Source organism: Polypterus senegalus, chromosome 16, assembly GCF_016835505.1.
Source record: "Polypterus senegalus isolate Bchr_013 chromosome 16, ASM1683550v1, whole genome shotgun sequence".
Classification (NCBI taxonomy): Eukaryota; Metazoa; Chordata; class Cladistia; order Polypteriformes; family Polypteridae; genus Polypterus; species Polypterus senegalus.
In genome coordinates, this window is record NC_053169.1 from 86600166 (window position 1) to 86626038 (window position 25873).

A 25873-nucleotide genomic window follows, 5' to 3' on the forward strand; every position below is an offset into this window, starting at 1 on the left:
TCTATGGTATATTGTAAGTTGATGTTTTCATCTTCCACACGATCACCACCAACTGTTTCAGCAAAGTCTACTGATACGCATTTAACCAATTTGCCGTGTTACCGATTGACATTTTTCACGTTAATTCGTTTGACTTCATCGTTTCTCGGTGCTAGGATTGCCTTTGTACTCATTTTTTCTGTTGCTAACCCTTTGTGATAAAATTCTTCAATAAGATTTGGACATAAAAGTCTTCTTTAAAGGGGAACTTAAACTGAGGAAAACGTTAAAATTTATAAGAGCTGAGAGCACAGGAACTGTGTCTGACAAAAGCATATTCACTGAGAGGTGAGTGGACCGTGGTCTTGTTTGAAAATGGTTGATAGGAGGGCGTGACTTGATAAAAATGCATGGCAATATTCTCGTCTCGCAGGCCTTGAAAAAATCTTTTTCAAAAAGTCTTGTCTCTGTCGAAAGATTTTTTTTTTTTAAATAATAGAGAGAAATATTCTGCCCTCAAAGAGTTAAAGAATTCACCCCAAGTGTACGAAAACGTCTGACTGCAACTGTACGTCAATCAGTTTAGTGTTGTTTTTACACATCAAAATGAAGTAATAAATACAGAGAATGAACAATGGCGATGGTTTTGGCCAAGATTGTGTAGCTTAAAGGATAAGTTCGGTATTTTTCCATGTCAGAGTTATTTTTCCAAAAAAACATGGATTCTACCCTGGCCAGTCGCAGATTCGCTGGTCTCCGTCGTTAAGTAAGACTGACTTCTCTGACTGGCTAAGATTATATAAATGAAGTTCTATAACTTGGAATTGATGTTAAAGTCATCTACTGTGACACACTAGTGGGCTCACCGCAGCGACAGGCAGCAGGTACTTGTCTTACTGTGCCTTACCGCTGACAGTCCCCACCCCTGAGGGATCCCAAATGAGCCCCCTTGCACATGACTGGCGAGGAGTCACTAGGGGGCCATGTGCCCTCTCTGTTTCATGTCCTTATACATACAGTTCTCCCTTATAACTTGACTAGAAATTGCTGTATAAATTACTTGGAGTGTCATAAATTATTGGCAGTTTTCTTAATGACCAACAGTAAACGCAAGTGCATATCAAAAAACTATAAACACGAATCTGCTGCAGAGCCAGCTGCATATTGGATAGACATGGCACAGAGAACTCACTCTTTTGTTCACTGGAGTGCCATTACAGCTTGGGGACGAGCTCATGATGCCAGCGTATTGATGGCCTTGTCTCAGATGGTGTTTTTATTTTGCTGCATTCGATACAATACCTCTGCTGAATTTCATCTTATCATCTAACCGCTTCCTCTCTGTCTGCTTTGGGCTATGTGGTATCTGACTATGCCGGTGTGCCTATTACATAACATTTTAACGTGGAAATCGAAGGGTTTCCTCATAAAGTATTTAGTGATGCTGAAAAGGAAAAAGCTGCAAGCTTCTCTAGAGACAGTGAGACTTCAGATTCATAAACGCTTCAAAGCCAATCCTTAGGTTTTTATTTTATGTATTGCAAGGTGTTTGCCTCTGTGTTAAGCATCCAAATAGTAACACAGGAGAAAAGACATGATTGTGGTCAAGCACATTTTATTTGATTAAAAAAAAGTATTTATCTATTTCCAGTGCTGTTAATGACAAGAGACATGCAATCTTTAGAAATCTGTGCTTCACTGCTCTTGTTTCTGTCAGTTAACCCCTTACATGGGTTATACATATGCAACTGTTAAGAAAGAGGACAAAAAAATAAAACTCACATTAACCAGAATGCACTGCTCACTGATGACACATTCAATGATTTGCATAATCCGACCAAAGCTGCCAGGCTGGACGGTTTTAAACCAACTTGACTGTCTTAATTTACAGCGGAGGTCAGAAGTTTCCATACACTTGGGGTGAATTCTTTCAAACTCACTTTATAAGCCCTCCACAGATTTTATACTAACCAACTATAAATTTGGCATATCGTTTAAGACATTATCTCCGTCCAGGGAAAAGTAAAACTTGTTTTAAAAGAAAAGAAAATTTTTCCAGCAATGTTTTTTATCGACTATTTCATAATTCTTGTGGGTCACAGTTTTACATACATTGCCTTTTAAATGGTTTAAATTGAGCCAAACATCTTGAATAGCCTTCCACAAGCTTCTTTATGATAAGTTGCTGGAATTTTGGCCCATTCCTCCAGACAGAACTGGTGTAACAAGGACAGGTTCGTAGGCCTCCTTGCTCGCACACACCTTTTCACTTCTGCCCACAAACTTTTCAGTCGGATTGAAGTCAAGGCTTTGTAATGGCCACTCCAGTACCTTGACCTCGTTGTCCTTAAGCCATTTTTGCCACAACTATGGAGTTGTGCTTGGGGTCCTTCTCCATTTGGAAGACCCATTTGCATCTGAACTCTTTAGATGTTGCTGTAGTTTATATCCATCATTTTCCTTCCTCATGATGCTATCTATTTTGTGATGTCAGCAATCGCTCCACGACAAGAGGCCTCCCACTCCTGTGCTTGACGGTTGAGATGGTGTTCTTTGGCTTCCAAGTCTCATCCTTTTTCATCCAACTATAGCAAGAGTCATTAGATTGCTAGATAGACAAATACTTTATTAATCCCAAGGGGAAATTCACATACTCCAGCAACAGCATACTGATAAAAAAACTATATTAAATTAGAGTGATGATAATGCAGGTAAAAACAGACAATAACTTTGTATAATGTTAACGCTTTCCCCGTGGAATTTGAAGAGTCGCATAGTGTGGGGTCTCCTCAGTCTGTCAGTGGAGCAGGACGGTGACAGCAGTCTGTCTCTGAAGCTGCTCCTCTGTCTGGAGATGATCCTGTTCAGAAAATGCAGTGGATTCTCCATGATTGACAGGAGTCTGCTCAACGCCCATCGCTCTGCCACGGATGTCAAACTGTCCAGCTCTGTGCCTACAATAGAGCCTGCCTTCCTAAGCGGTTTGTCCAGGCGTGAGGCGTCCTTCTTTATGCTGCCTCCCCAGCACAACACTGCATAGAAGAGGGCGCTCGCCACAACCGTCTGATAGAACATCTGCAGCATCTTATTGCAGATGTCGAAGGACGCCAGCCTTCTAAGGAAGTATAGTCGGCTCTGTCCTCTCTTACACTGAGCATCAGTATTGGCAGTTCTGTCCAAACAGTTCGATCTTGGATTCAGCAGACTAGAGGACATTTCTCCAGAAGGTAAAATCTTTGTCCCCATGTGTCATTGAACACTGCAGTCTGGATTTTTTTTTTTTTATGGCAGTTTTCAAGCAGTTATGGTTATGTTGATATAGGACTCCTTTCACTGTGGATATCGATACTTGTCTACCTGTTTCCTCCAGTATCTTCATAAGGTCCTTTGCTGTTGCTCTCGGGTTGATTTGCACTTTGTGCCAAAGTAAGTTCCTCTCTAGGAATGGAATGCATCTCTTTCCTGAGTGGTATGATGGCTGTGTTTATACTTGTATAACTTATTATTGTTTGTACAGATGAACCTGGAACCTTTAGGCCTAAGGAAATTGTCCTCAAGGTTGAACCAGATTTGTGGAGGCCCACAAATCTCCCCCAAAGGTATTGGCTAATTTATTTTGATTTTCCCATTACCATATATATTCTCACGTATAAGTTGGGTCTTGAAACCCGAAAAATCGATCATAAAATCAGACCTTGATTTATACGCCCGTTCAAAAATGCGACAATTTTTTTTTTTTTACATCTTCTTGACTCCTCCAATCTCGCATCAGTTTCCCCAGACGCATCGAATTTTGTTGCAGCAGCACGGTTACCAATTTTTTTCGTTACTTCAATGACATTTAATTTAAAACCAACTTCATATTTTCTTCTGATTGAACGCCCCATTGTAGATAAGGGATGCCCTTACGATAAAGGTGTATGAGGGTGTGAGATACAAAAAACACAAATCGGTGCAAACGTTGCTTTGGAGTAGTTCGGGTATCGCCGTGTGGTCACGTAGGCACAATAGAAAGAGGGAGGTTAGGAGCACACGTTGATACAGCGAATTGCCGCACCCATATAGGAAAAAAAAAAAGGCCGTGTGTTCCGTGGTTACTCTCTCAGATGGGCGTCAGCATATCACAACCTCTTGGACCAATAGCGTGAGTTTTCCGCATTTGATTTATACAACCGACATTATAAAATGCTAGAAATTATACAATAAAATCAAGTCCTGACTTATCCATGGGAGAACTTATCCGCGAGTATATATGGTATATCAAGCAAACGGGCAGTGAGTTTGATGGCAGGCCTTAACACACACACACACTGACTCCAATTAGAATTGTGATATAGTCAATAAAAAGTGCTTAAAAAGACTTGTTCTGGTGACACCAGGTGCTGCTGCTGGTAGGTAATATTTTATGAGGAAGCAAAGATTAGTATACATAGACCTAAAAGACAGTTAATTTTTCTTCTAGACTCGTCATTATGTAGCAACTTAAAAACAAATGTACAAGTAAATACAGGTACAGACTCATTAAAGGCATGATGTACTTTCTTAAGATTGTTATAAAACACAAATTTAGCTCAGTTAAAAAAAAAAAATCCTTAGAATAAAATTCGGCAGCCACAGCACTTCCTCGGAAGCTGTATGCCAAGCTTGGCAGACTGTCTGCCTGCCGTTCTTAAGGACGGGGCTTCTTTAGATAGTGGCCTGCAAAGCTTCTCCTCACTGAGGGTCATGCTGGGGCCGTGTGTTACTGAACTTCCCACGTTTAAGACTTAGTGTTTTAAAGTTGAGTTTTAAAGGACAGAAAACTAGTTGTAGATGAAGAGGTTTATCCTACAAGTCGATTCGAGTCATCTGGGAGTAGGATCTTTAAAAGTAGCCTTGCAGGAGCTGGCCATTCCCAGTTTGTCAGCTCACTAGTATCTGTAAAATAAAAAAGCAGGCAGTGTGCCCTGTGCCTACTGGATTTAAGCCATAAAGTTATATGACCCACTCTGTAGCTCTGAGTACGTACCTTAACGCGCCTGTGCTCTTTAAAAATACTGAAATGGTAAAAGTGTGGTTCTGTACTTGTAGAACATTGGAAGTATAGGAATAGCACTCAATAAATATACAGCATTATTATTATTAAAAAAAAAAAAAAAAGTATGTGGAGCTATATTAGAAGCTGGACACAAAGGAAGGAGAATGGCCAATCGGTACAAGTGCTTAATAGAGGGACAGAGCAGGGAGGGACGTGCTTACAGGTTAGGGTGGTAAAGGATGCAGATGGAAATTTGCTGACAAGTGGGGAGAGTGTGTTGAAAAGGTGGAAGGAGTACATTGAAGAACGTCTGGATACAGAAAATGAGAAAGAGTGTAGGTTGGATGAAGTGGAGATAGTAAATCATGAAGTTCCAGGTTTATCGGCAAGGCTGAAGTGGGGGAAGCTATGAGGAGGATTAAAAGTGGGAAAGCTGTTGGCCCAGATCTGGAAGTAAGGAGAGGTTTTGGTGAGATGGCAGGAGAGTTTTGAACTTGATTTGTTTAACAAAATCTTGAAAAGTGAGAAGACGACTGAGGAGTAGAAAAGAAATATATTCGTACAAATTTTCAAAAATAAGGGAGATGTGCAGTGCTGCAGTAACTACAGGGTTACAAAGTTGATCAGCCACACCATGAAGATATGGGAAAGAGTGCTGGATGCTAGACTGAGAGGAGAGGTGGTGCTCTGTGAGGAGCAATATGGTTTCATGCCAGGAAAGAGTACTACAGATGCGAAGTTTGCTTTAAGAGTGTTGATGGAGAAGGTCAGATGGACATTGCGTGTTTTTGGAGTGCCAAGAGAGGAGTTATGGAACTGTATGAGGAAGTCGGGAGTAGCAGAAAAGTATGTGAGAATGGTGCAGGATAATGTATGAGGACAGTGTGACTGTGGCGAGATGTGCAGTAGGAATGGCAGCCTGGTTGGTGATGGACAGGTTGACAGATGAGGTCAGACAAGAGTCTCCGTGGGCTGTGATGTTCGCAGACGACATTGTGATCTGTAGTGAGAGTAAACAGCAGGTTGAGGTGAACCTTTAGAGGTGGAGGTACGCACTGGCGAGAAGGAGAATGAGAGTCAGTTGGAATAAGATGGAGTAAATATGCGTGAATGAGAGGCAAGGTGGTGGAAGGGTGCGACTGCAAGGAGCAGAGGTGGTGAAGGTAGACAAATTTAAATACTTGGGTTCATCAGTCCAAAGCAACGGCGAGGTGAAGAACAGAGTGCAGGTCAGGGAGGACTGGGGGGAGAAGAGTAACTGCAAGAGTGAAAGGGAAGGTCTATAAAACTGTAATGAGAACAGCTATGTCATATGGTATGGAGACAGAGGCACTGACAAAAAGACAAGAGGCAGAGCTGGAAGTGGTGGAGATTTTTGCTTAGTGTAACAAAGGTAGACAGGATTAGGAATAAGTTTATCAGAGGGACAACACAGGTATGACAGTTTGTTAACCAAGTGAGAGAGACAAGAGTGAGATGGTCTAGGAGAGATGAGGGGGTACAGCAGGAAAAGAATGCTGAGGATGAAATCGCCAGACGGGAGGAAAAGAGGAAGGCCAAAGAGGTTTACGGGGAGAACATAAAGGCAGTCGGTGTGGCAGAAAACGATGCCAAAGTTGAGCATAGACGGAGCTGGATGATCCGCTGTGGTGACCCCTAAATGGGAGCAGCCAAAAGAAGAAGAGATAATTATTATTAAAACCTTTTGACAGAAAATTGTAAATAGGGAAAAAAGTGAAAGCTTTACTTATAGGTAAAATGGGGCGGGCAGCCTGCTCAAACTCTGATGAGGGGAGAAAGAAGTAGAGGACACGGATCCCCCCACAGTGTTGAGTTCTGTCCATCCAAGTTTTGTTGTTTTCCTGACACTTCTCCTGATGGATTGAATTCATTTTTTTTCTTTCCCTTTTAAGGTCTCACTACAGCGTGAGCTTTGCAGCAGAGCTACAGCTGTCTAGTGACCTGGGAGGTGGCTGTACCTCTCCTCCAGCTGAGCTTAATTTGTACACTTAGACATCTTCAGAACAGATTGGAGGGTTTTGAGCCAGGACCCTTGACTTAGCTTGGTTTTTGTAACTATTTGAGATATACAGTATATACTGTGTGTGTATATATATATATATATAGATTATATCTATATCTATATCTCTATATCTCTATATCTCTATATCTCTATATATCTCTATCTCTATATCTCTATATATATCTATATCTCTATCTAGATAGATAGATATATATATATAGATTATATCTATATCTATATTATAGATATATATAGAGATATATATCTATCTAATATATCTATATTATAGATATAGAGAGAGAGGGGCACGTGGCGCAGTGGTAGTGCTGCCGAGTTAGGAGACCCGGTTCGCTTCCCGGGTCCTCCCTGCGTGGAGTTTGCATGTTCTCCCTGTGTCTGCGTGGGTTTCCTCCGGGTACTCCAGTTTCCTCCCACAGTCTAAAGACATGCAGGTTAGGTGCATTGGCGATTCTAAATTGGCCCTGATGTGTGGGTGTGTTTGTGTGTGTCCTGTGGTGGGTTGGCACCCTGCCCGGGATTGGATTCCTGCCTTGTGCCCTGTGTTGGCTGGGATTAGCTCCAGCAGACCCCTGTGACCCTGTGTTCGGATTCAGCGGGTTGGAAAATGGATAGATATATATTTTTAGTAACTGGCCCCTTCAAGTCTGCTCAGTGATGAAGATCTAAGTAATCCGCTCCAATCTCTTGTTCCTTTAAGGCCGGAGGCTACGCCTGGCAGGCTGTGCCCTGGGATTTATTCTGCTCTTTCATCACTGCTCACTCCCAACTGTCATCGTTTTTCAATTAAATGACTTTCTCACCATTTCTCTGTTTAGCGTTTCTACCCTCCCAATCTTCTCCACCTACAGTCAATCCACAATCCACCCACATCTAAATCACTGTGTGTGTGTTTTTATTTTTTTTTTTAAACACTGTGGTAACTTTTCTAAAATGCTGACCTTTTAAGTACAGAGCTGTGTAAACTAAAGAGGCGTTCTACAATTCAATCCATACTGTGCTGTCAGATTTGACCATTTGTGCCTCGCTGATCTGCGGCCTCTGCTAGAACTGTAAACAAAGTCTTGACATTGGGGTTGGCATACCCTCCGTGTCCCTGCAGATGTGCTCTGTGCTCTGCTGTGCTGCTTCTTTTACAAACACTGACTGATGGCTCGTGCTGGCCTGCGCTCTCTCTCTCTCTTTTTTTGCCTACTCAATATTGATTAACGATGACAGTGCCTGGGTGACCTTTTAATTTGCTGGTGGTGATCCCAAGACGTTTTTATTTGGTCGGAGCACTTTGCAGCTGCACAGTATTAAAGAAGAATTAACAGAATCAATGGAAGCCACCATCACATCCCACGTAACACAAGGTTAACCCCCAAGTACCCAACAAGGCCTTTATCCTGTCTCAGATGAGCTAGATCGGGGGTCCCCAACTCTGGTCCTGGAGGGATCCAGTGGCTGCAGGTTTTCATTCTGACCCTTTTCTTAATTAGTGACCTGTTTGTGCTGCTAATAAACTGCTTTTAAATTAATTTTAAATTGACTTGCTTTTTAAGGTTTACTCCCCAGGATTTTTTCCTTTCTTTCCTTAAATGGCACCTAAACAGAAATGAAATGTGAAGTGAGTGAGCCTACAGAAGACCATCTAAGTCAGGGCCTCAAACTCCAACCAGTTTCACTCAGGTTCACCAGTTCTTATTAATTTAATCTGTTCTTTAATTCTATGGCTTGTTGCTGCTGTCATTGTGCAATGGCAGACATTTCTGAAATTGTTCATTTTCTTTTTTCTAAGAGCACTGCTAAAATGTTTTGTGGACCTGAGCAGATCAACCTTCCTTCATCTTTCTTTATCTTCAGATATCATATGATGGTCACAGTTTTGCTGATCATGTTTTGGTTCATTTTATATAGTACTAGCTGTCCCCCGCAGCTCTGCCTGTGTAATAGTGAAACCCTAACCCTAACTCTAACTTTTAAAAATCAATAAACAAACAGGTATTGCTAGCTAAGCACAGGCAGGGTGTCCTCCAAAACGTGAAGAGAGGTAGGGCAATTCGAACGGAGGCTGGCGTGTGAGTGAGGATGGCACCGCCTGGCTCCCTACTCCTGACATCACGATTCCCCCTCTCCTCAGCCTGCAGCCTCTCTCTTGGCTTAGCACGAATAAATTGCTCCTGCAACCGAACTATGATTCTTAGCGCGATGAGAGTGGCAAAATCAACCGGAATGCTCAAGCAAATTATAGGAAAAAAAAAAAAGATCTAAATCCGTTAAGTAGCTCTCTCATGAAAAGCAGACAGACAGAAAGACACTGGATTATATAATAATAGCAGCTTAAAGACCCGACACACGTCGCGACAAGTCGGGCCAGGGGACGATGGTGGTGTACTAACCTTTCTCTCGCTCTCTACCCGTAGAAAAGACGAAGCGCCGCCACCATAATCCTGCCCGGACAACCAAAACAACAACGCTTCCGGGTTCCTTTCTTCCCTCTGGTCCCCCATTGATGATGTCCTCTACCCATCCACCACCCACGCCTTCCACGTGTCTAATTTCCGGTCTGACTCCTTATAATGTCCGTCCTCCCATTCCTTTTTGTCTAATGATATTTTTATTGAGAATTAATTTGGACCTTTATGTTACAGTATACGGGGCTCAAAACCCCAAACCTTGACTTGTTTTTTGTCTTACATATAATAGAGAGATAGAGAGAGAGAGATTATCATTTGCTGTTAGTTAAGGAAAAGAAACGAATCAGGAGTCTTCAAGAGCAAGCCAAATAAAATGAATTCACAAGCAGTTAATTAGCAGCAAAAACAGGTCACTCATTGAAGAAAGAGTTAGAAAGAACCTGCAGCGACTGTGGCCCTCCGGGACCGGAGTTGGAGACCCCTGAGCTGGATCAATGGTGAAGATTTCCTGGCTTTCCCTAAAATATATCAACCTTATCCTCTGCACTGCTTCTGTCTAAAGCAAAACACTTCTATCGGCGTCCTTTGGAAAAAATCTGCCCACAGTGAAGAGGAGTAAGTTTTACCTCCTTAGCCAGTTTCTGCCCTTGCTCTAAGACAATTGGCTTTTCCTTCATGTCGTTGAGTTTTGCAATGGTTTTGGGATCATCTCGCAGGTCAATCTAGTTAAGAAGAAAAACAAAAGAAAGGACAATAATACCATTATTTCAGACCAATGGCCATTAGGCAATAGGCTGATCAATTCCAGCTGACATCCCTGACATAAAAATCACTCTGACTGTCTCACTGACATAAGCACAAGACTCCTTGTTGTCGTCTTTGCTTGTTTCCTCACCACGCATCTCTGCTCAGGGCCTGCTTCTCCAGGCTTCATTTCAAATGCCTTTGAGTCAGTGAAGTCAACGGCTGAACAAACTTATCAGGAGATCGTGGCACAATGGGAGTTGTTGTGGAAAAGAGGATGGTGGCAAAATTAAAGGCCATCACTTTTAGCCACAGGCTGCTCATTCCACCATGGTGTGCTAAGCAGCACTTCTGTCCACTGCTAACAGGCAATTCAATTCTTCCACCCAACGTACTTGTTATTTTTATTGATTGACTGTACTATCTGTCCTGTGAGTCTGTATCCTTGAGTTTTACTTTCTCATATACAACCCCAATTCTAATGAAGTTGGGACGTTGTGTAAAGCATAAATAAAAACAGAATACAATGATTTGCAAATCCTTTTCAACCTATATTCAATTGAATACACTACAAAGACAAGATATCTAATGTTCAAACTGATAAACTTTATTGTTGTTTTGCAAATCTTCACTCATTTTGAATTTGATGCCTGCAACACGTTCCAAAAAAGCTGGGACAGGGGCAGCAATAGACTGGGAAAGTTGAGGAATGTTCAAAAAACACCTGTTTTGAACATTCCACAGGTGAACAGGTTAATTGGAAAACAGGTGTTTGTCATGATTGGGTATAAAAGGAGCATCTCCAAAAGGCTCAGTCGTTCACAAGCAAGGATGAGGCGAGGTTCACCACTTTAGGAACAACTGCGTGGGAAAATAGTCCAGCAGTTTAAGAACAACGTTTCTCAAGGTACAATTGCAAGGAATCTAGAGATTTCATCATCTACTGTCCATAATATCATCAAAAGATTCAGAGAATCTGGAGAAATCTCTGCACGTAAGCAGCAAGGCCGAATACCAACACTGGATGCCCGTGACCTTCGATCCCTCAGGTGGCACTGCATTAAAAACCGACATCATTCTGTAAAGGATATTACCACGTGGGCTCAGGAATACTTCAGAAAACCATTGTCAGTTAACACAGTTCGTCGCTACATCTACAAGTGCAAGTTAAAACTCTACCATGCAAAGCGAAAGCCATATATCAACAACAGCCAGAAACGCTGCCGGCTTCTCTGGGCCCGAGCTCATCTGAGATGGACTGACGCAAAGTGGAAAAGTGTGCTGTGGTCTGACGAGTCCACATTTCAAATTGTTTTTGGAAATCATGGACGTCGTGTCCTCCGGGCCGAAGAGGAAAAGGACCATCCGGATTGTTATCAGCGCAAAGTTCAAAAGCCAGCATCTGTGATGGTATGGGGGTGTGTTAGTGCCCATGGCATGGGTAACTTGCACATCTGTGAAGGCACCATTAATGCTGAAAGGTACATACAGGTTTTGGAGCAACATATGCTGCCATCCAAGCAGGGCCGGATTTTCCTATAGGCTAACTAGGCTTCAGCCTAGGGCCTCAAGATCAAGAGGGGCCTACATTCAAATTGTTAGCAATTTGAACAAACTTAAAAATGGGAGGAGAAAGGGCCTCATAAGTGGAATAGCCTAGGGCCTCTTTTCATCTAAATCCGGCCCTGCATCCAAGCGACATCTTTTTCAGGGACGTCCCTGCTTATTTCAGCAGGACAATGCGAAGCTACATTCTGCATGTGTTACGACAGCGTGGCTTCGTAGTAAAAGAGTGCGGGTACTAAACTGGCCTGCCTGCAGTCCAGAACTGTCTCCCATTGAAAATGTGTGGCGCATTATTAAGCGAAAAATATGACAACGGAGACCCCAGACCGTTGAGCAACTGAAGTTGTACATCAAGCAAGAATGGGAAAGAATTCAAACCTACACAGCTTCAACAATTAGTGTCCTCAGTTCCCAAACGCTTATTGAGTGTTGTTAAAAGGAAAGGTGATATAACACAGTGGTAAACATGCCCCTGTCCCAGCTTTTTTGGAACGTGTTGCAGGCATCAAATTCAAAATGAGTGAAGATTTGCAAAACAACAATAAAGTTTATCAGTTTGAACATTCGATATCTTGTCTTTGTAGTGTATTCAATTGAATATAGGTTGAAAAGGATTTGCAAATCATTGTATTCTGTTTTTATTTACGCTTTACACAACGTCCCAAATTCATTGGAATTGGGGTTGTACATAGTATAGGGTGGTCCAGATCTAATTATGCAATTTTCATTACGCTATAACTTAAGTTTATTACATAGATAATCACCTGAAAAATCCCAGACCATCAAGAAATGTGCGAACTAAGACATGAGGAATCGTCTTTGCGCCGAACTAGAATCGTCCCCGGCATAAATCAAAGTCATCCAGATGATGTGGATCTGCATAATTAGATCTGGACCACACTGTATAGGAAAAGCATTGGAATCGTGAAAAAATTCGACCTCAAGCTTTTGATGAATCTCAATGTTTTAGACCTTCCCAAGTCCGAAAATACGATTTTTGAAATTATGTCTTCTGTGTATAAACACAATAACTTGAAAATTCTTTGACCTGGTCAATGAGATTTCGTACACCTGCTTTATTTCAAAAATAAGGAAACCTATCAACCTTTGGGCCACTTCCGGCAACTGGAACTGAACTGAATAGTTCTGCGAATTTTCAAGTTAACTATGGTTATAATTACAGATAAATGATTCAAATTTTCTATAGATATTTATAATGATAAAAAGCAAACAGATATGAAATTTGAGAAAAATTACTCAACCGGAAGTAGTGTTTAATTTAAACAACCATCCAATTTTTTGCATCATGGAAATATAAATGTGTACACGATATTAAAAACTGTATTCACTATAACGCATATTCTGTCAATAACTATTATTTTATTTTAATTTATACATCATCAGTTTAACTAACGTGTAAACATTGAACATGTCATGTAAATATAAAGACGTGATGGGAACAACAAGCTGCTACGTCCCCATCATGTTCCTGACAATACATTTAATTTTATGATTTTTTTTTTTTTATTTTCGCCATCATTATCATAATTAAACGTAGCTAAATGCAGTTTTACCTTTAGCAATTTATTGCAACAAATATTATTTAATACGTACACTTTTTCTATGTTTTTAGGTGACTATAACTGTCTTTACTTTGCACGTAATCAGGGTAATGCATATGTAATGATGAAAAAAATTCCACCGACGTTTTCGACCTCTCTAAGTGCGAAAATATCATTTTAGTATAAAGTTTGATTATAAATATAGATAGATGACTGTGCATCGCTATTATCAATTAGTTATGATGAGAAACAAAGAGGTATGATATCTGAGAAATATTTCGCAACTGGAAGTGATTCTGATGACCTTTTTTTCTCTATCTCAGTATACGAAAAAGTCGAGGGGAGCGCACTCCCAATTTTTTTTTTTTTTTAATGTTTCTGCTGCTGTATGCATTGGAATTTCCCCCTGGGATTAATAAAGTTGGGCGGCATGGTGGCGCAGTGGGTAGCGCTGCTGCCTCACAGTTTGGGGACCCGGGTTCACTTGGAGTTGCATGTTTGCATTGACTCATGCGTTTGCGATTTTTAATTGTATGCATCAGGTAAAATACGACAAAAATAAAAAGTATTCACTTCGTTGGAAGTTTTTACATTTAGTTGTTATACAATGTTATAATAAGGGCCGGCACGGTGGTGCAGTGGGTAGTGCTGCTGCCTCGCAGTTAGGAGACCTGTGGGTTCGCTTCCCGAGTTTGCATGTTCTCCCCGTGTCGGCGTCGGTTTCCTCCGGGTGCTCCAGTTTCCTCCCACAGTCCAAAGACATGCAGGTTAGGTGGATTGGTGATCCTAAATTGTCCCTAGTGTGTGCGCCCTGCGGTGGGCTGGAGCCCTGCCCGGCGTTTGTTTCCTGCCTTGCGCCCTGTGTTGGGTGGGTTTGGCTCCAGCAGACCCACATGACCCTGTGGTTTGGATATACCGGGTTGGATAATGGACGGATTAATAAAGTTTATCACAACAAATGTGACTGTCTTTTCATTCCTGTGTCAACTTACAGTAAAAAAATCAATGCATCTCGTGTGATCCGGACTGGTGTTTCTCACAGCCCGCACATTGTCACTGGTCTCAGAACCATTGGACTGACTTTTATTGATATACAGTTTTATATATTATGATGAAGGAGAACTCCACCCACATATTTTACGAAAGCTTCTTCTTTACTCAGAGAGCACCCACTTTCCCACCCTACTGTACCTGGGTTCCTATGAGTAGAAACGGGACACTTGGCGCATACTCTTTGAGCTCTGGCACCCACTCTTCTTTCACATTCTGAAACGAGGCTGGGTTGACCACGGAGAAGCAGATGAGAAAGACATCCGTCATTGGATATGATAAAGGCCTCAGACGATCATAGTCTTCCTAAGTGGAGAAAGAGATAAGTGCATTAGACAGAGCCAAAGTATCTGTGATGAGAGAGTCCTCAACCGTATCAAAGAATACGTGTCATCCAGTAGACATAACCGAAGACCAGCGAGTCAGAGTGAAAAACACACACGCCAAAGGGTAATGTTCCAATGACAAAAGTGTTTATTATACAATAATTGTCCATTAACAAAAAAAATCTTTGAACATTTCCGTGGCCATCACTACTGGAACTGTTCAACAACTAAAGAACTTTCAGTACTGTGCATAATTTGAAAACATTCAAAAAGTCAGATTAATATAAAAAAATCAAAACCCAGTAGCATTTATCATATTCCACTTCTGCACAATCCTTCAAAAAGAAAAAGAAACTCTGTTTCCACAAATAACTCAAATCATTCATTTCTGTTCCCTCTCCATCAAGTCAAATCACGATCTGTATAGTATTCTACCCTAAAATGATATTTTTATATACAGTATGTTACTTACCCCATGTAGCTTGCAGTGATGGAGAAAAAAAAAAAGTTTAATCTCATGTTTTTATGTACTGTAGACTGACAGACAAATGTTTATGATATAATTGAAGCTAATGGTGACCCATGCTGTACAATGGCAATTAATGTGAAAAACATTCATGGAAAAAGAAAATATATAAAATAAAAATAAATAAACTAAAAAATGTATCTCTCTATCATGATAAAAAAATTCTGGGATGACTCATGACTTTTTCAGAGAGATACTTTCACATCCTGCGAGACAAGACTTTGCGCCTAGTGATTTAACCACACCCGGGCCTGGAAATAAAATACAAAAAGAGTAGATGACAAAGTAGAATGTCGTAAAGAATTCAAAAACATTGGCGCAATACACATCTAGAGCAGGTTAGAGATAATGAAAGTACTAAAATTCGAAAGTCCCAAAAAAATGATAGTAAAGATCGCATTAACGCAAACAAATGGAAATTATTACTCGGTGAAATAACGGAACAGCGAAAATAGATCAAATATGTTGTTCAGATTTAAACTTTAAGTCAGAGACTTGTAGATCGTCTAATTTGTGTTGTCATCAGGGAAAAGTAGTGTTTCTTCACAATGAAGAGGTATATCCACGAGAATTAAAAGATTTCTTGTTTGGTGAAAGTGAAATCCAGACACGCGAGCGACACAGAGGTGAAGTGGATGGCGCGTAGTGAAGGCCGGGGAGGGGTCTACGGTTGGCGGCCAAAGCCCCCTAGTATATATACTAGGGCGAATTGGTTAAATGCATATCAATAGACTTTGCTGAAACAGTTGGTGGTGATTGTGCGGAAGATGAAAACAACAACTTACAATATCCCAAAGAATGTCTACAACCGATAACACTGTCTGGTCTTCCACCGCATGAATTACTGTAAAAAGAAGGATGTATCCAAGAAACGTAATGTAGTACATCTTCCACGGATAACATTAGACAACAAAGGAGATCTTCATATGCCATTCGTATTAAAACGTTAATAGTTTCCCATTAGAATAGCTTTTGCAAAGACAATTTACAAGTCTCAAGAGCCAATCATTCGAAAAAGTCATTTTATTTAATAGACAGGAAGAAACAAAATTCAATCACGGGCAGTTACATGTCTCGTTGATGGATATGTAACAATTCCCATGAAAATAATAATCTGTTTAAATTGTACATCTGCATCCCCAAATGTGAGCGGCAGAACCACAAAGAGGCTAGCAAGTAGTGTAGGCCAGGGGGTTGGCGAGCGAAGCGAGCGGGGGCAAAGCCCCCTAGTAGTTCAAAATATTATTTCTTTTCATCTGTTCTTTTCTGTACAGTTCTTGAAACATTGAGTTTATTCCATGGGATATATAAATGTGCAGCCTGTAAACTTCAATGCTGTATATAAAGTTTTTTATATATTTATATAATGTATAGTTAAAATAACTCCTATATGAATGTTGTTGTTGTATATTGCTTTTGATACAAACCCTCCAAAACTTTGTTACAGTATGAGCTTACAGATCAAAGGACTACACATTCAAATTTGTATCAGTATCTGCTGTAAGGTAAAAATTATAATTATACCCAAAAATTCCCATTATTCCTACCGATTATCAATTCCTTTAATTCCAACAATTATTTCTTTAAGTATCTCTTTGACCTGATCAGGCTACTGATAATGTTTTCAAGTGCCTACCATCTCATTTTCTTCCCAAGGCTTGCTCCCCTCCAGAAATGGCGTGCATCCCTCTCTAAACCAAGTGCTCGTCACCTGCCCCATACAACTTCATTATGCTCAGCTGGACATGCACGTCACTGTAACCGGATATAAAAAGGCACTCGAGATGCGCACACAGGTACTTCACAACAGCGTCACCCAATGCTGTCCAACAATCCGCCCGCACTTCATGAGCCCCGGCACCAGCAAACTCCAGTCCGAGCAATCACACAACGTTCAAAAGAATACAATGCTTAGCAAAGACAAAGTCACTAGAAAAAGCAGGCATTGATATACGGCAGGAATGTTTTACTCAAGTGTGACTGTATGTATCATGTTCAAGAGTAAGGAGCTCCAGGGAACTAATGATATTAATCCCTGGGGTAACAATAAAAGAAAAACAAATAATGTATACAGAAAAGTACTCCGTTATTTGCATGGCACTCTTGATACATCAGCACTATAACCGAGGCCCATTGTCTTAGGAAGTTTCCAGGGTGAATACTGCTAGTTTATTATAAATACAGAATATTTTAGGGGATTTATCTCATCTTTCTTGGCTTTGTAAAAGGAAGGGCATTGTAATATCATAAAGACTGCATGATTAATGGCCTTGACAAAGTTAGACTGTGTTTAAATTCTAATGACAATTAATGATGAGCAGAGCAGACACCGGGGCAAATGACACTGATGATGAATGGCTGCAACTTCATCAGCAGCCGACCCACTAATGTACTCATTAGAAAATAATGGATTAAATAACCAGAACATCTAGAATGAAAATGATGAAGATGATGAAAGTCTCAAAAAAACAATTAAAACAATTTTAAAAACACACAAAATTATTCCCATATAACATATGTAAATGCTTGCTAATATAATATAAACTGACCAAAAGTAGTTTTGTAGTTTCTACATTGACCCCAAAAACACTGAAACTGGGAAACAGCAGCTTGCTTAAGAAGCTGATTAAAAGCAAAACACACAGCTACATGGCCTACCAAGACAAAATTGGGGATCCAGTGGTTAAAGTCATTCTGTACAGAAAAATCTGGTGATCGGTTTAGTTTGGGGACTTGGCAGCTTAGAAGAAGGCAAGCACAGGGCACAGGCTGTACAGTGCATTATTAGACTGGAGTGTGCACTTGTGATGCCAATAATAGACAGGTCACTTCATTCTAAGCAGCTTTGTTTTATGGACTGCTTTGTATTACTTTGCAAATGTTTATTATCAAAAAACTCGACAGATTAAGGCCAGCACTGCACAACCTAGAGTTAAAAACCACTTGTTGGATGAGGATAGCAGATTCTACAATCTAGATCCTAGAAATGATAGATAGATAGAGGCACTACATAAAATAAATAGATAGGAAAGTCACTATACAATAGATAGATAGATGCACTATATAAAATAAATAGATAGGAAAGTCACTATACAATAGATAGATAGATGCACTATATAAAATAGATAGATATACTATAAAATAGATAGACAAACACACTATACTAATAGACTATATTATAACGTAGATGGATAGATACACTATAAGATAAATAGATAGACTATACTATAAGACTGATAGATAGATAAATAGACACACTATATTATAAGATAGATAGAAGCACTATATACAGTCATATGAAAAAGTTTGGGAACCCCTCTTAATTCTTTGGATTTTTGTTTATCATTGGCTGAGCTTTCAAAGTTGCAACTTCTTTTTAATATTCGACATGCCTTATGGAGACAGTGGATTTCAGCAGTGACATTAAGTTTATTGGATTAACAGAAAATATGCAATATGCATCATAACAAAATTAGACAGGTGCATAAATTTGGGCACCCCAACAGAGATATGACATCAATACTTAGTTGAGCCTCCTTTTGGAAATATAACAGCTTCTAGACACTCCTATAGCCTTGATGAGTGTCTGGGTTCTGGATGGAGGGATTTCTGACCATTCTTCCATACAAAATCTCTCCAGTTCAGTTAAATTTGATGGCTGCTGAGCATGGACAGCCTGCTCCAAATCATCCCTTAGATCTTTCTATGATATTCAAGTCAGGGGACTGTGACGGCCATTTCAGAACATTGTATTTCTCCCTCTGCATGAATGCCTTTGTAGATTTCGAACTGTGTTTTAGGTCATTGTCTTGTTGGAATATCCAACCCCTGCGTAACTTCAACTTTGTGACTGATGCTTGAACATTATCCTGAAGAATTTGTTGATATTGGGTTGAATTCATCCGACCCTCGACTTTAACAAGGGCCCCAGTCCCTGAACTAGCCACACAGCCCCACAGCATGATGGAACCTCCACCAAATTTGACAGTAGGTAGCAGGTGTTTTTCTTGGAATGCGTGTTCTTCTTCCACCATGCAAAGCGCTTTTGTTATGACCAAATAACAAAATTTTTGTCTCATCAGTCCAAAGCACTTTGTTCCAAAATGAATCTGGCTTGTCTAAATGAGCATTTGCATACAACAAGCGACTCTGTTTGTGGCGTGAGTGCAGAAAGGGCTTCTTTCTCATCACCCTGCCATACAGATGTTCTTTGTGCAAATTGTGCTGAATTGTAGAACGATGTACAGATACACCATCTGCAGCAAGATGTTCTTGCAGGTCTTTGGAGGTGATCTGTGGGTTGTCTGTAACCATTCTCACAATCCTGCACATATGCCGCTCCTGTATTTTTCTTGGCCTGCCAGACCTGCTGGGTTTAACAGCAACTGTGCCTGTGGCCTTCCATTTCCTGATTACATTCCTTACAGTTGAAACTGACAGTTTAAACCTCTGAGATAGCTTTTTGTAGCCTTCCCCTAAACCATGAGACTGAACAACCTTGGTTTTCAGATCTTTGGAGAGTTGCTTTGAGGATCCCATGCTGTCTGTCACTCTTCAGAGGAGAGTCAAAGGGAAGGAAGCACAACTTGCAATTGACCACCTTAAATACCTTTTACCACTCATGATTGGACACTCCTGTCTATGAAGTTCAAGGCTTAACGAGCTAATGCAACCAATTTGGTGTTGCAAGTAATCAGCATTGAGCAGTTACAGGCATTCAAATCAGCAAAATGACAATGGGACTCACATTTTTGCACAGCCAGTTTTTCACATTTGATTTAATTTCATACAACTAAATACTGCTTCATTAAAAATCTTTGTTCAGAAAACACCCCAGTACTCCGATGTTCCTAGGAAATGAGACATACCACTGTTATCCTTTTTGTTGAAATTAGAATAAATTATTATGCAGGCTGAGAGGGGTTCTCAAACTTTTTCATATGACTATAAAATAGATGAATAGATAGATGCACTATATAAGATACAGTAGATAGACAGATAAATAGATAGGAAATGTGGCTTTTTTGCAGAAGCTCTTCAAATAAATAAATTCATATATAGATAACTATATTTACAACCACACAAAAAGCATGTCTGAACACACAAAGAAAATTAAAAAGAATGAAAAATGTTTGACTTAACAGTCCTAGTGGGGCATTATGTAGACATATTGCTGTTAGTAGAAAGGAGCCCCCCATAGCTTTTCTTGACTCACCTATGCTGTTTGGTTCGTTGGCTGAAATTCCTAATGTGTCAGAGGGAAGGATGATGCAGGGGATGATGGGTTACACAACTCTCTCACGAGTACAGATTTTCTGTTGATCCGTTAAAATATCCGAAGTTATCTACATTTTGGCACCCAATCAATGTGAGCCATCTTTTTTTTTTTTTTTTCTACTCTGTTGTGGTACGAGGCAAACGAGATGTCAAGTCATCATCTGCGCTGGCTACAAAGATCTACAAGCCTCTGCTCTGTAAATGTGATCCAGAACACCCGTTTTCCTTCAGTTCTTGAGGCTGCCATTCATCCCCTCTGTTCTTCTTTCTCTTGTATTTGTGATTGGGCTCTTCAATGTTAATGTGCTCTGTATGATTCTACTTCTGCCTGAGCTCTCATTGGTTGTTATCTCTTGCACACATAGGAGTTCATCTGTACGCCTTGCTTGATGTTATCACGGCTAGTTACACATGGGCATGCACTGAGACTAGGATTATGTAAATGAAGGAGGATGCCAGATAATTGATGAAATGTGTGTGTAATCTGAGGGTGTTTACAAAGAGCTTTATATGGAGGCGTTTATCATCCATCAGTAAAAGCCAGCTCTAAAGGACCTAAAGGACTCTCGGATTATGAGAAATAAGATTACCTGGTCTGATGAAACCAAGATTGAACTATCAGGCTTAACTCTAAGGGCTGATTTATACTTCACGCTCGGAACGCATACATGCCCGCATCATGGCTGCCACGCATTCCCAGCGTTCATTTCACGCGTCCTCTGAGCAGGTCCTCAGAAATTAACTCGACGCATGTGTGAGCTGCAGTACCAGCAAAAAGTCAGGGTGCGTAGTGTGCTAAAAGTCGGAACATGACGCCAGATCTACATGTGACAGAAAGCCTCTAGGCAGATCCTACGGGGATTGGTATGTGCGCTTTGCTGTTTGATGAATGGTTCGATGTGGTGAAGCAAAACGCAGACATACAGATGCATTTATGGTGCTTTTATATTCAAGCGTCGCATATTCCCGATCGTAATGACACGATACATTTTAAAAGTCTCACATACCATCTTTTGTGCCGCCTTTTTTTATTATTTTTGCAACTTAACAACAGCAACATAATGTATAGCACTGCATTTGAGCCCACTGAGAAAAAAAATAAAGGACACGGCGAAATCGTGTATTTTGTCATTAAAGTGGAAATTTCGGCTTTAATCTCGAAATGTCCACTTTAACCTCGTAGTTAACTTTATCATTAAAGCAGACCATCGTAAACGTCATCCCAGTTTTTAATCGCTACAAGCTTTTTGGACCTGAGAGCAGCGGCAAGCAGCAATAGATCACCACACAGAACAAATTAAATGTATGATATTCCAGCTCTCTACACATTTAGAATCTTTAGATTTATACTTCATATCACTTTCATGATGAAATGCATTAAAGTGTGTATGTTACATTTTACATATAATTTCGTTTAAATGAATACTGTTAATAATTACACACATGGGGGTGACATGGTGGAGGGGCGGTAGCACTGCTGTCTCGCAGGGAGTCACGTCGCTGGTGTTTCCTGCTTGGATTCCACACTGTGCTCCGGTTTCCTTCCAAAGATACGCAGATTTGGGGATTTGGTGCTGCTAAAATGATGCTAGTGTATGTGTGCTTGTATTCACCTTGCAATGAGCTGAGGCCTCGTCCAGGGATTGTTTCTCACTCGTGTCCAATGCTTGCTAGAATGGACACATCCCTGGATTGATAGATTTAATCATTAAACATCCTTTGTCAGAGATATTGCGGTAAGGTGTCATCGAAATTTAATGGGTGTTCTAGGCAATTCACAACACAGAGAAGCTGAACCTGTTCTCACTGTGATAATATCTCGCACTGCCTCCTGGTGGATTCCTCCAGATTTACGTAAAGTACGCGCACAAGTATGAACACTACAACGTTTGCGTAGCACAGTGCTTCTCAATTATTTTCTGTCATGCCCCCCCTAGGAAGAAGAAGAAGAAGAAAACATCTCGCGCCCCCCGCGCGACTATAAATAGTATCATTTGTCTATAAAATTGTTATAAGTACAAGTATAAAAAAGCATGTTCCCCGAGGTCAAACGCGCCCCCCTTGACAAAGAACCACTGGCGTAGCAGGAGCGTCCTCTGCAGCATGCTTCGCGTGAAGTATAACTCCGGCCTAAGGGTCAAGTCTAGTGGAAACCAGGCACCGCTCATCACCTACACAATGCCAATCCAGTGGTGAAGCATGATGGTGGCAGCATTGTGCTGTTGGGATTGTTTTCTAGCAGTAGGGACTGGGAGGCCAGACAGGGTTGAGGCAAACTGAATGGAGCAAACTACTTAATGTAAATCTGTCACAGAGCACTCTGGGCTGAAGGTTCACGTTCCAACAGGATAAAGCAAAGACGACCCAGGAGTGATTTAGAAGTAACTCTGCGAATCTCCTTGATTGGCACAGACAGAGCCCAGACGTGAACCCTGAAATGAGACCTAAAAATAGCTGACCACCGACAGTCCCCATCCAAACTGACAGAGCTCTGCAGAGAAGAACAGCAGAAAATCGCCAAGGAGTGCAAAGGTTGTCGTGTCATACCCAAGAAAGACTCCAGGATGAAATCGCTGCCAAAGCTGCTTCAACAAAGTAATGAGTGTAGGGTCTGAATATTTGGTCACTGGGATTTTTCAGTATTTTATTTTTAATAAATTAACAAAAAATGTATAAGATCCTATTTTCACTTTGTCATTCTCTGCTATTGAGTATTGCTTAACGAGGGAAAAAATGGATTTAAATGATATTAGCACAAGGCTGCAACGGTGTAAAGAGTGACGGGGTCTGGACACTTTCTACAGACGCTATTTATTACAGTTTGGATGTTATGCTCCCACATAGCAAAGGTTTAGGGTCAGGCGGTAAAGAAAAGCATTTCCCATGATATTAGCGTACATTATTTCTTGATGGCAGAATCAATGGCCTAGGAGGATTTCAGCTCAGGGCTTAACAGGCAGGGTGCATTAAAGTACCGAATTCCAGCTGTCAGTAAAATACAAGTTTTCTTTTAATGATAGACTCAGCAATATTATGTAAACAAAAAGATGCCAGCTGTACTGCATGACAGAGTTGCACAATCCATGCATGACGCATAAGCATACACATGGCAGTCCTGGACGATATTCAGCAAAATGAGAACAGCAGAAAACAAAAAAAAAAAAGAAGAGTAAAAAAACTGGGGAATACTAAAACAAGTCCAGGTCTTGTAATGCATATTTCAGGAAAAAACTATTAAAATTGTTGAAGTAAACATTTCATTAGAATATATAAGATAAACTCCTATGAGAATTATGTAGGCAGTGTGAAGTACGTAGTGATAAGGGCATTGGACTGTAAGCCATTCTGCAAGGTGCTTATGATTATTTCGTTACTGTGATTTTTGAGAAGATTTTTTTTTTATTAAGGTCCCACTTGAGAGGCTTGTAGTCAGACTAAAAGATGTAAAAGTTCAAGGCACAGTGGGTAGAGAGGTACAAAATTGGCTTAAACATGGAGAGCCTATGGTGTTAGGCAAGAGTGGATCTACCATCAGGGTGATCTGGGTGCGTTCCCAAGGTCCAGTGGTGACTAGGGGCCTTGTGTCTGACACCAACTCAATGAAATGACAAGAGTATCTGCAGGCCAATATGACCAATAGGACCCTCCACCTCACTTGACTAAAAAAACCTCGGGTTATGAACGTCTCGGACCATGTACATATCGGGTTATGACCAAAAAGTTCACGACCACACACTCGGGTGACGAACAAGCCAGTTTCCCTTCCTGTTCAAACGCGCTGATGATTTCCGCACGTGTTCAGTCTCTCCCTGTGCAGCGAGAGAGAGAGAAAGAGAGAGAGAGAGAGAAAGAGAAAGAGAAAGAGAAAGCGAAAGCGAGTGAGCGCGAGAAGGCAGTTAAAGAATGCACTGGGCTTGTTTTTAAAGAGACTGCAAGGTTAGTTTTCTCTGTTCAAGGATTTCTCAGTGTTATTCAATGTTTTTACATTTAGTTTACTATTACACTCTGCATTCTATGGTATAATTAACTATTTTTGTGCTTAACAATTTTAAAAAATATATATTTACAGTACATACTGTACAGTCTGGAACGGATTAATTGTATTTACATACAATCTTATGGGGGAAATTACTTTGGGTCACGACCAAAATCGGGTTGCAGCCAGAGTTTTGGAATCAATTACGATCATGACCGGAGGTTCCATTGTATCTGCGTGCCGGCAAAATGAGCGAGGGGGAACTTGGTGAAGCGGTGAAGTCTCACGCCATAATCAGGAGTCAGAAATACCGTGCTGCATTTAAAAACGTTGAATTGTTAAAAAGCAGGATCAACTCTGTGTTAAGGAGCCCTCGGTGCGGGTTGGGGGTCTTAATCCGGTATTGGTGTGAGGAAGTTGTAGATGATTTTAAAAGTGGTATCCCTCAGGAATCAGTGCTAGGGCTGCTGCTCATTTTAATTTGATTTATATAAATCATCTTGATGAAAGATGTAACCAATGAGCCAGTTACATTTACTGATAACACTAAACTAGGTGGACTGGCAGATTACCGGAGGCAGCAGAATCATTAGAGTTGGACCTGGACAGGAACGTGGAAGATGAAACTCAATGTAAGTAAATGCAAGGTATTACATGTAAGAAGAAAAAAAGGTTAGAATGACATACATAATGAGGGGTCTGAAACATGAAAGTTCATCTTATGAGGAGGATTTAGGAGTCGTAGTGGTCTCGACATGATCACCTGCCAGACAGTGTTCAGAAGCTGTTAAGAAGGCTAACAGTATGTCAGGTTATATAGCGCCCTGATGTGTGGAGTACAAGTCCAAGGAGGTCATGTTGAAGCTCTACAACACACTGGTGAGGCCTCATCTGGAGTCCTGTGTGCAGTTTTGGTCTCCAGGCTACAAAAAGGACATAACAGCGCTAGAAAAGGTCCAGAGAACAGTGACTAGGCTGATTCCAGGGCTACAGGGGGCGAGTTATAAGGAAAGATTAAAAGAGCAGCACCTTTAATAAATAAATAAAACCTTTACAGTTTAAGCAAAAGAAGATTAAAAAGGAGACATGACTGAAGTGAAAATTATGGAGGGAATTAATGCAGTGGATTGACACCGTTATTTTAAAATGAGTTCATCAAGTAGTGTGGTGGACAGGAGGACGTTAGGGACTTTCAAGACTCAACTTTTTGTAGAAGAATTAATTGGATAGGACTGGTGAGCTTTGTTGGGCTGAATGGCCTGTTCTCATCCAGATTGCATTAATGTTCTAAATGTATGAAAGATGGCTTGGTGACACTTTATGCTACAGGGACGTAATGTGTACACAGTATTTCCTTTACACTAAAAACAACCTCCTGGCTTTGCTATCTAACGATTACAATGATTCAAT

At 40.7% G+C, this 25873-nt stretch overlaps 1 protein-coding gene across 2 annotated transcripts in view; it reads right to left on the minus strand.

Annotated features, from left to right (window-relative positions):
• The window catches only part of rhoq (ras homolog family member Q), a 100038-nt gene that overhangs the window by 11722 nt on the left and 62443 nt on the right, over positions 1–25873 (minus strand). Inside the window, exons 3-4 of one of the 2 annotated variants that reach the window (XM_039738206.1) lie at positions 14500–14664; positions 10063–10158 (exon numbers count right to left, since the gene is read on the minus strand). In XM_039738206.1, the coding sequence (XP_039594140.1) occupies positions 10063–10158; positions 14500–14664 (261 nt within the window). The remainder of the gene's footprint in view (positions 1–10062; positions 10159–14499; positions 14665–25873) is intronic. The other variant, XM_039738207.1, reaches the window with a different exon arrangement.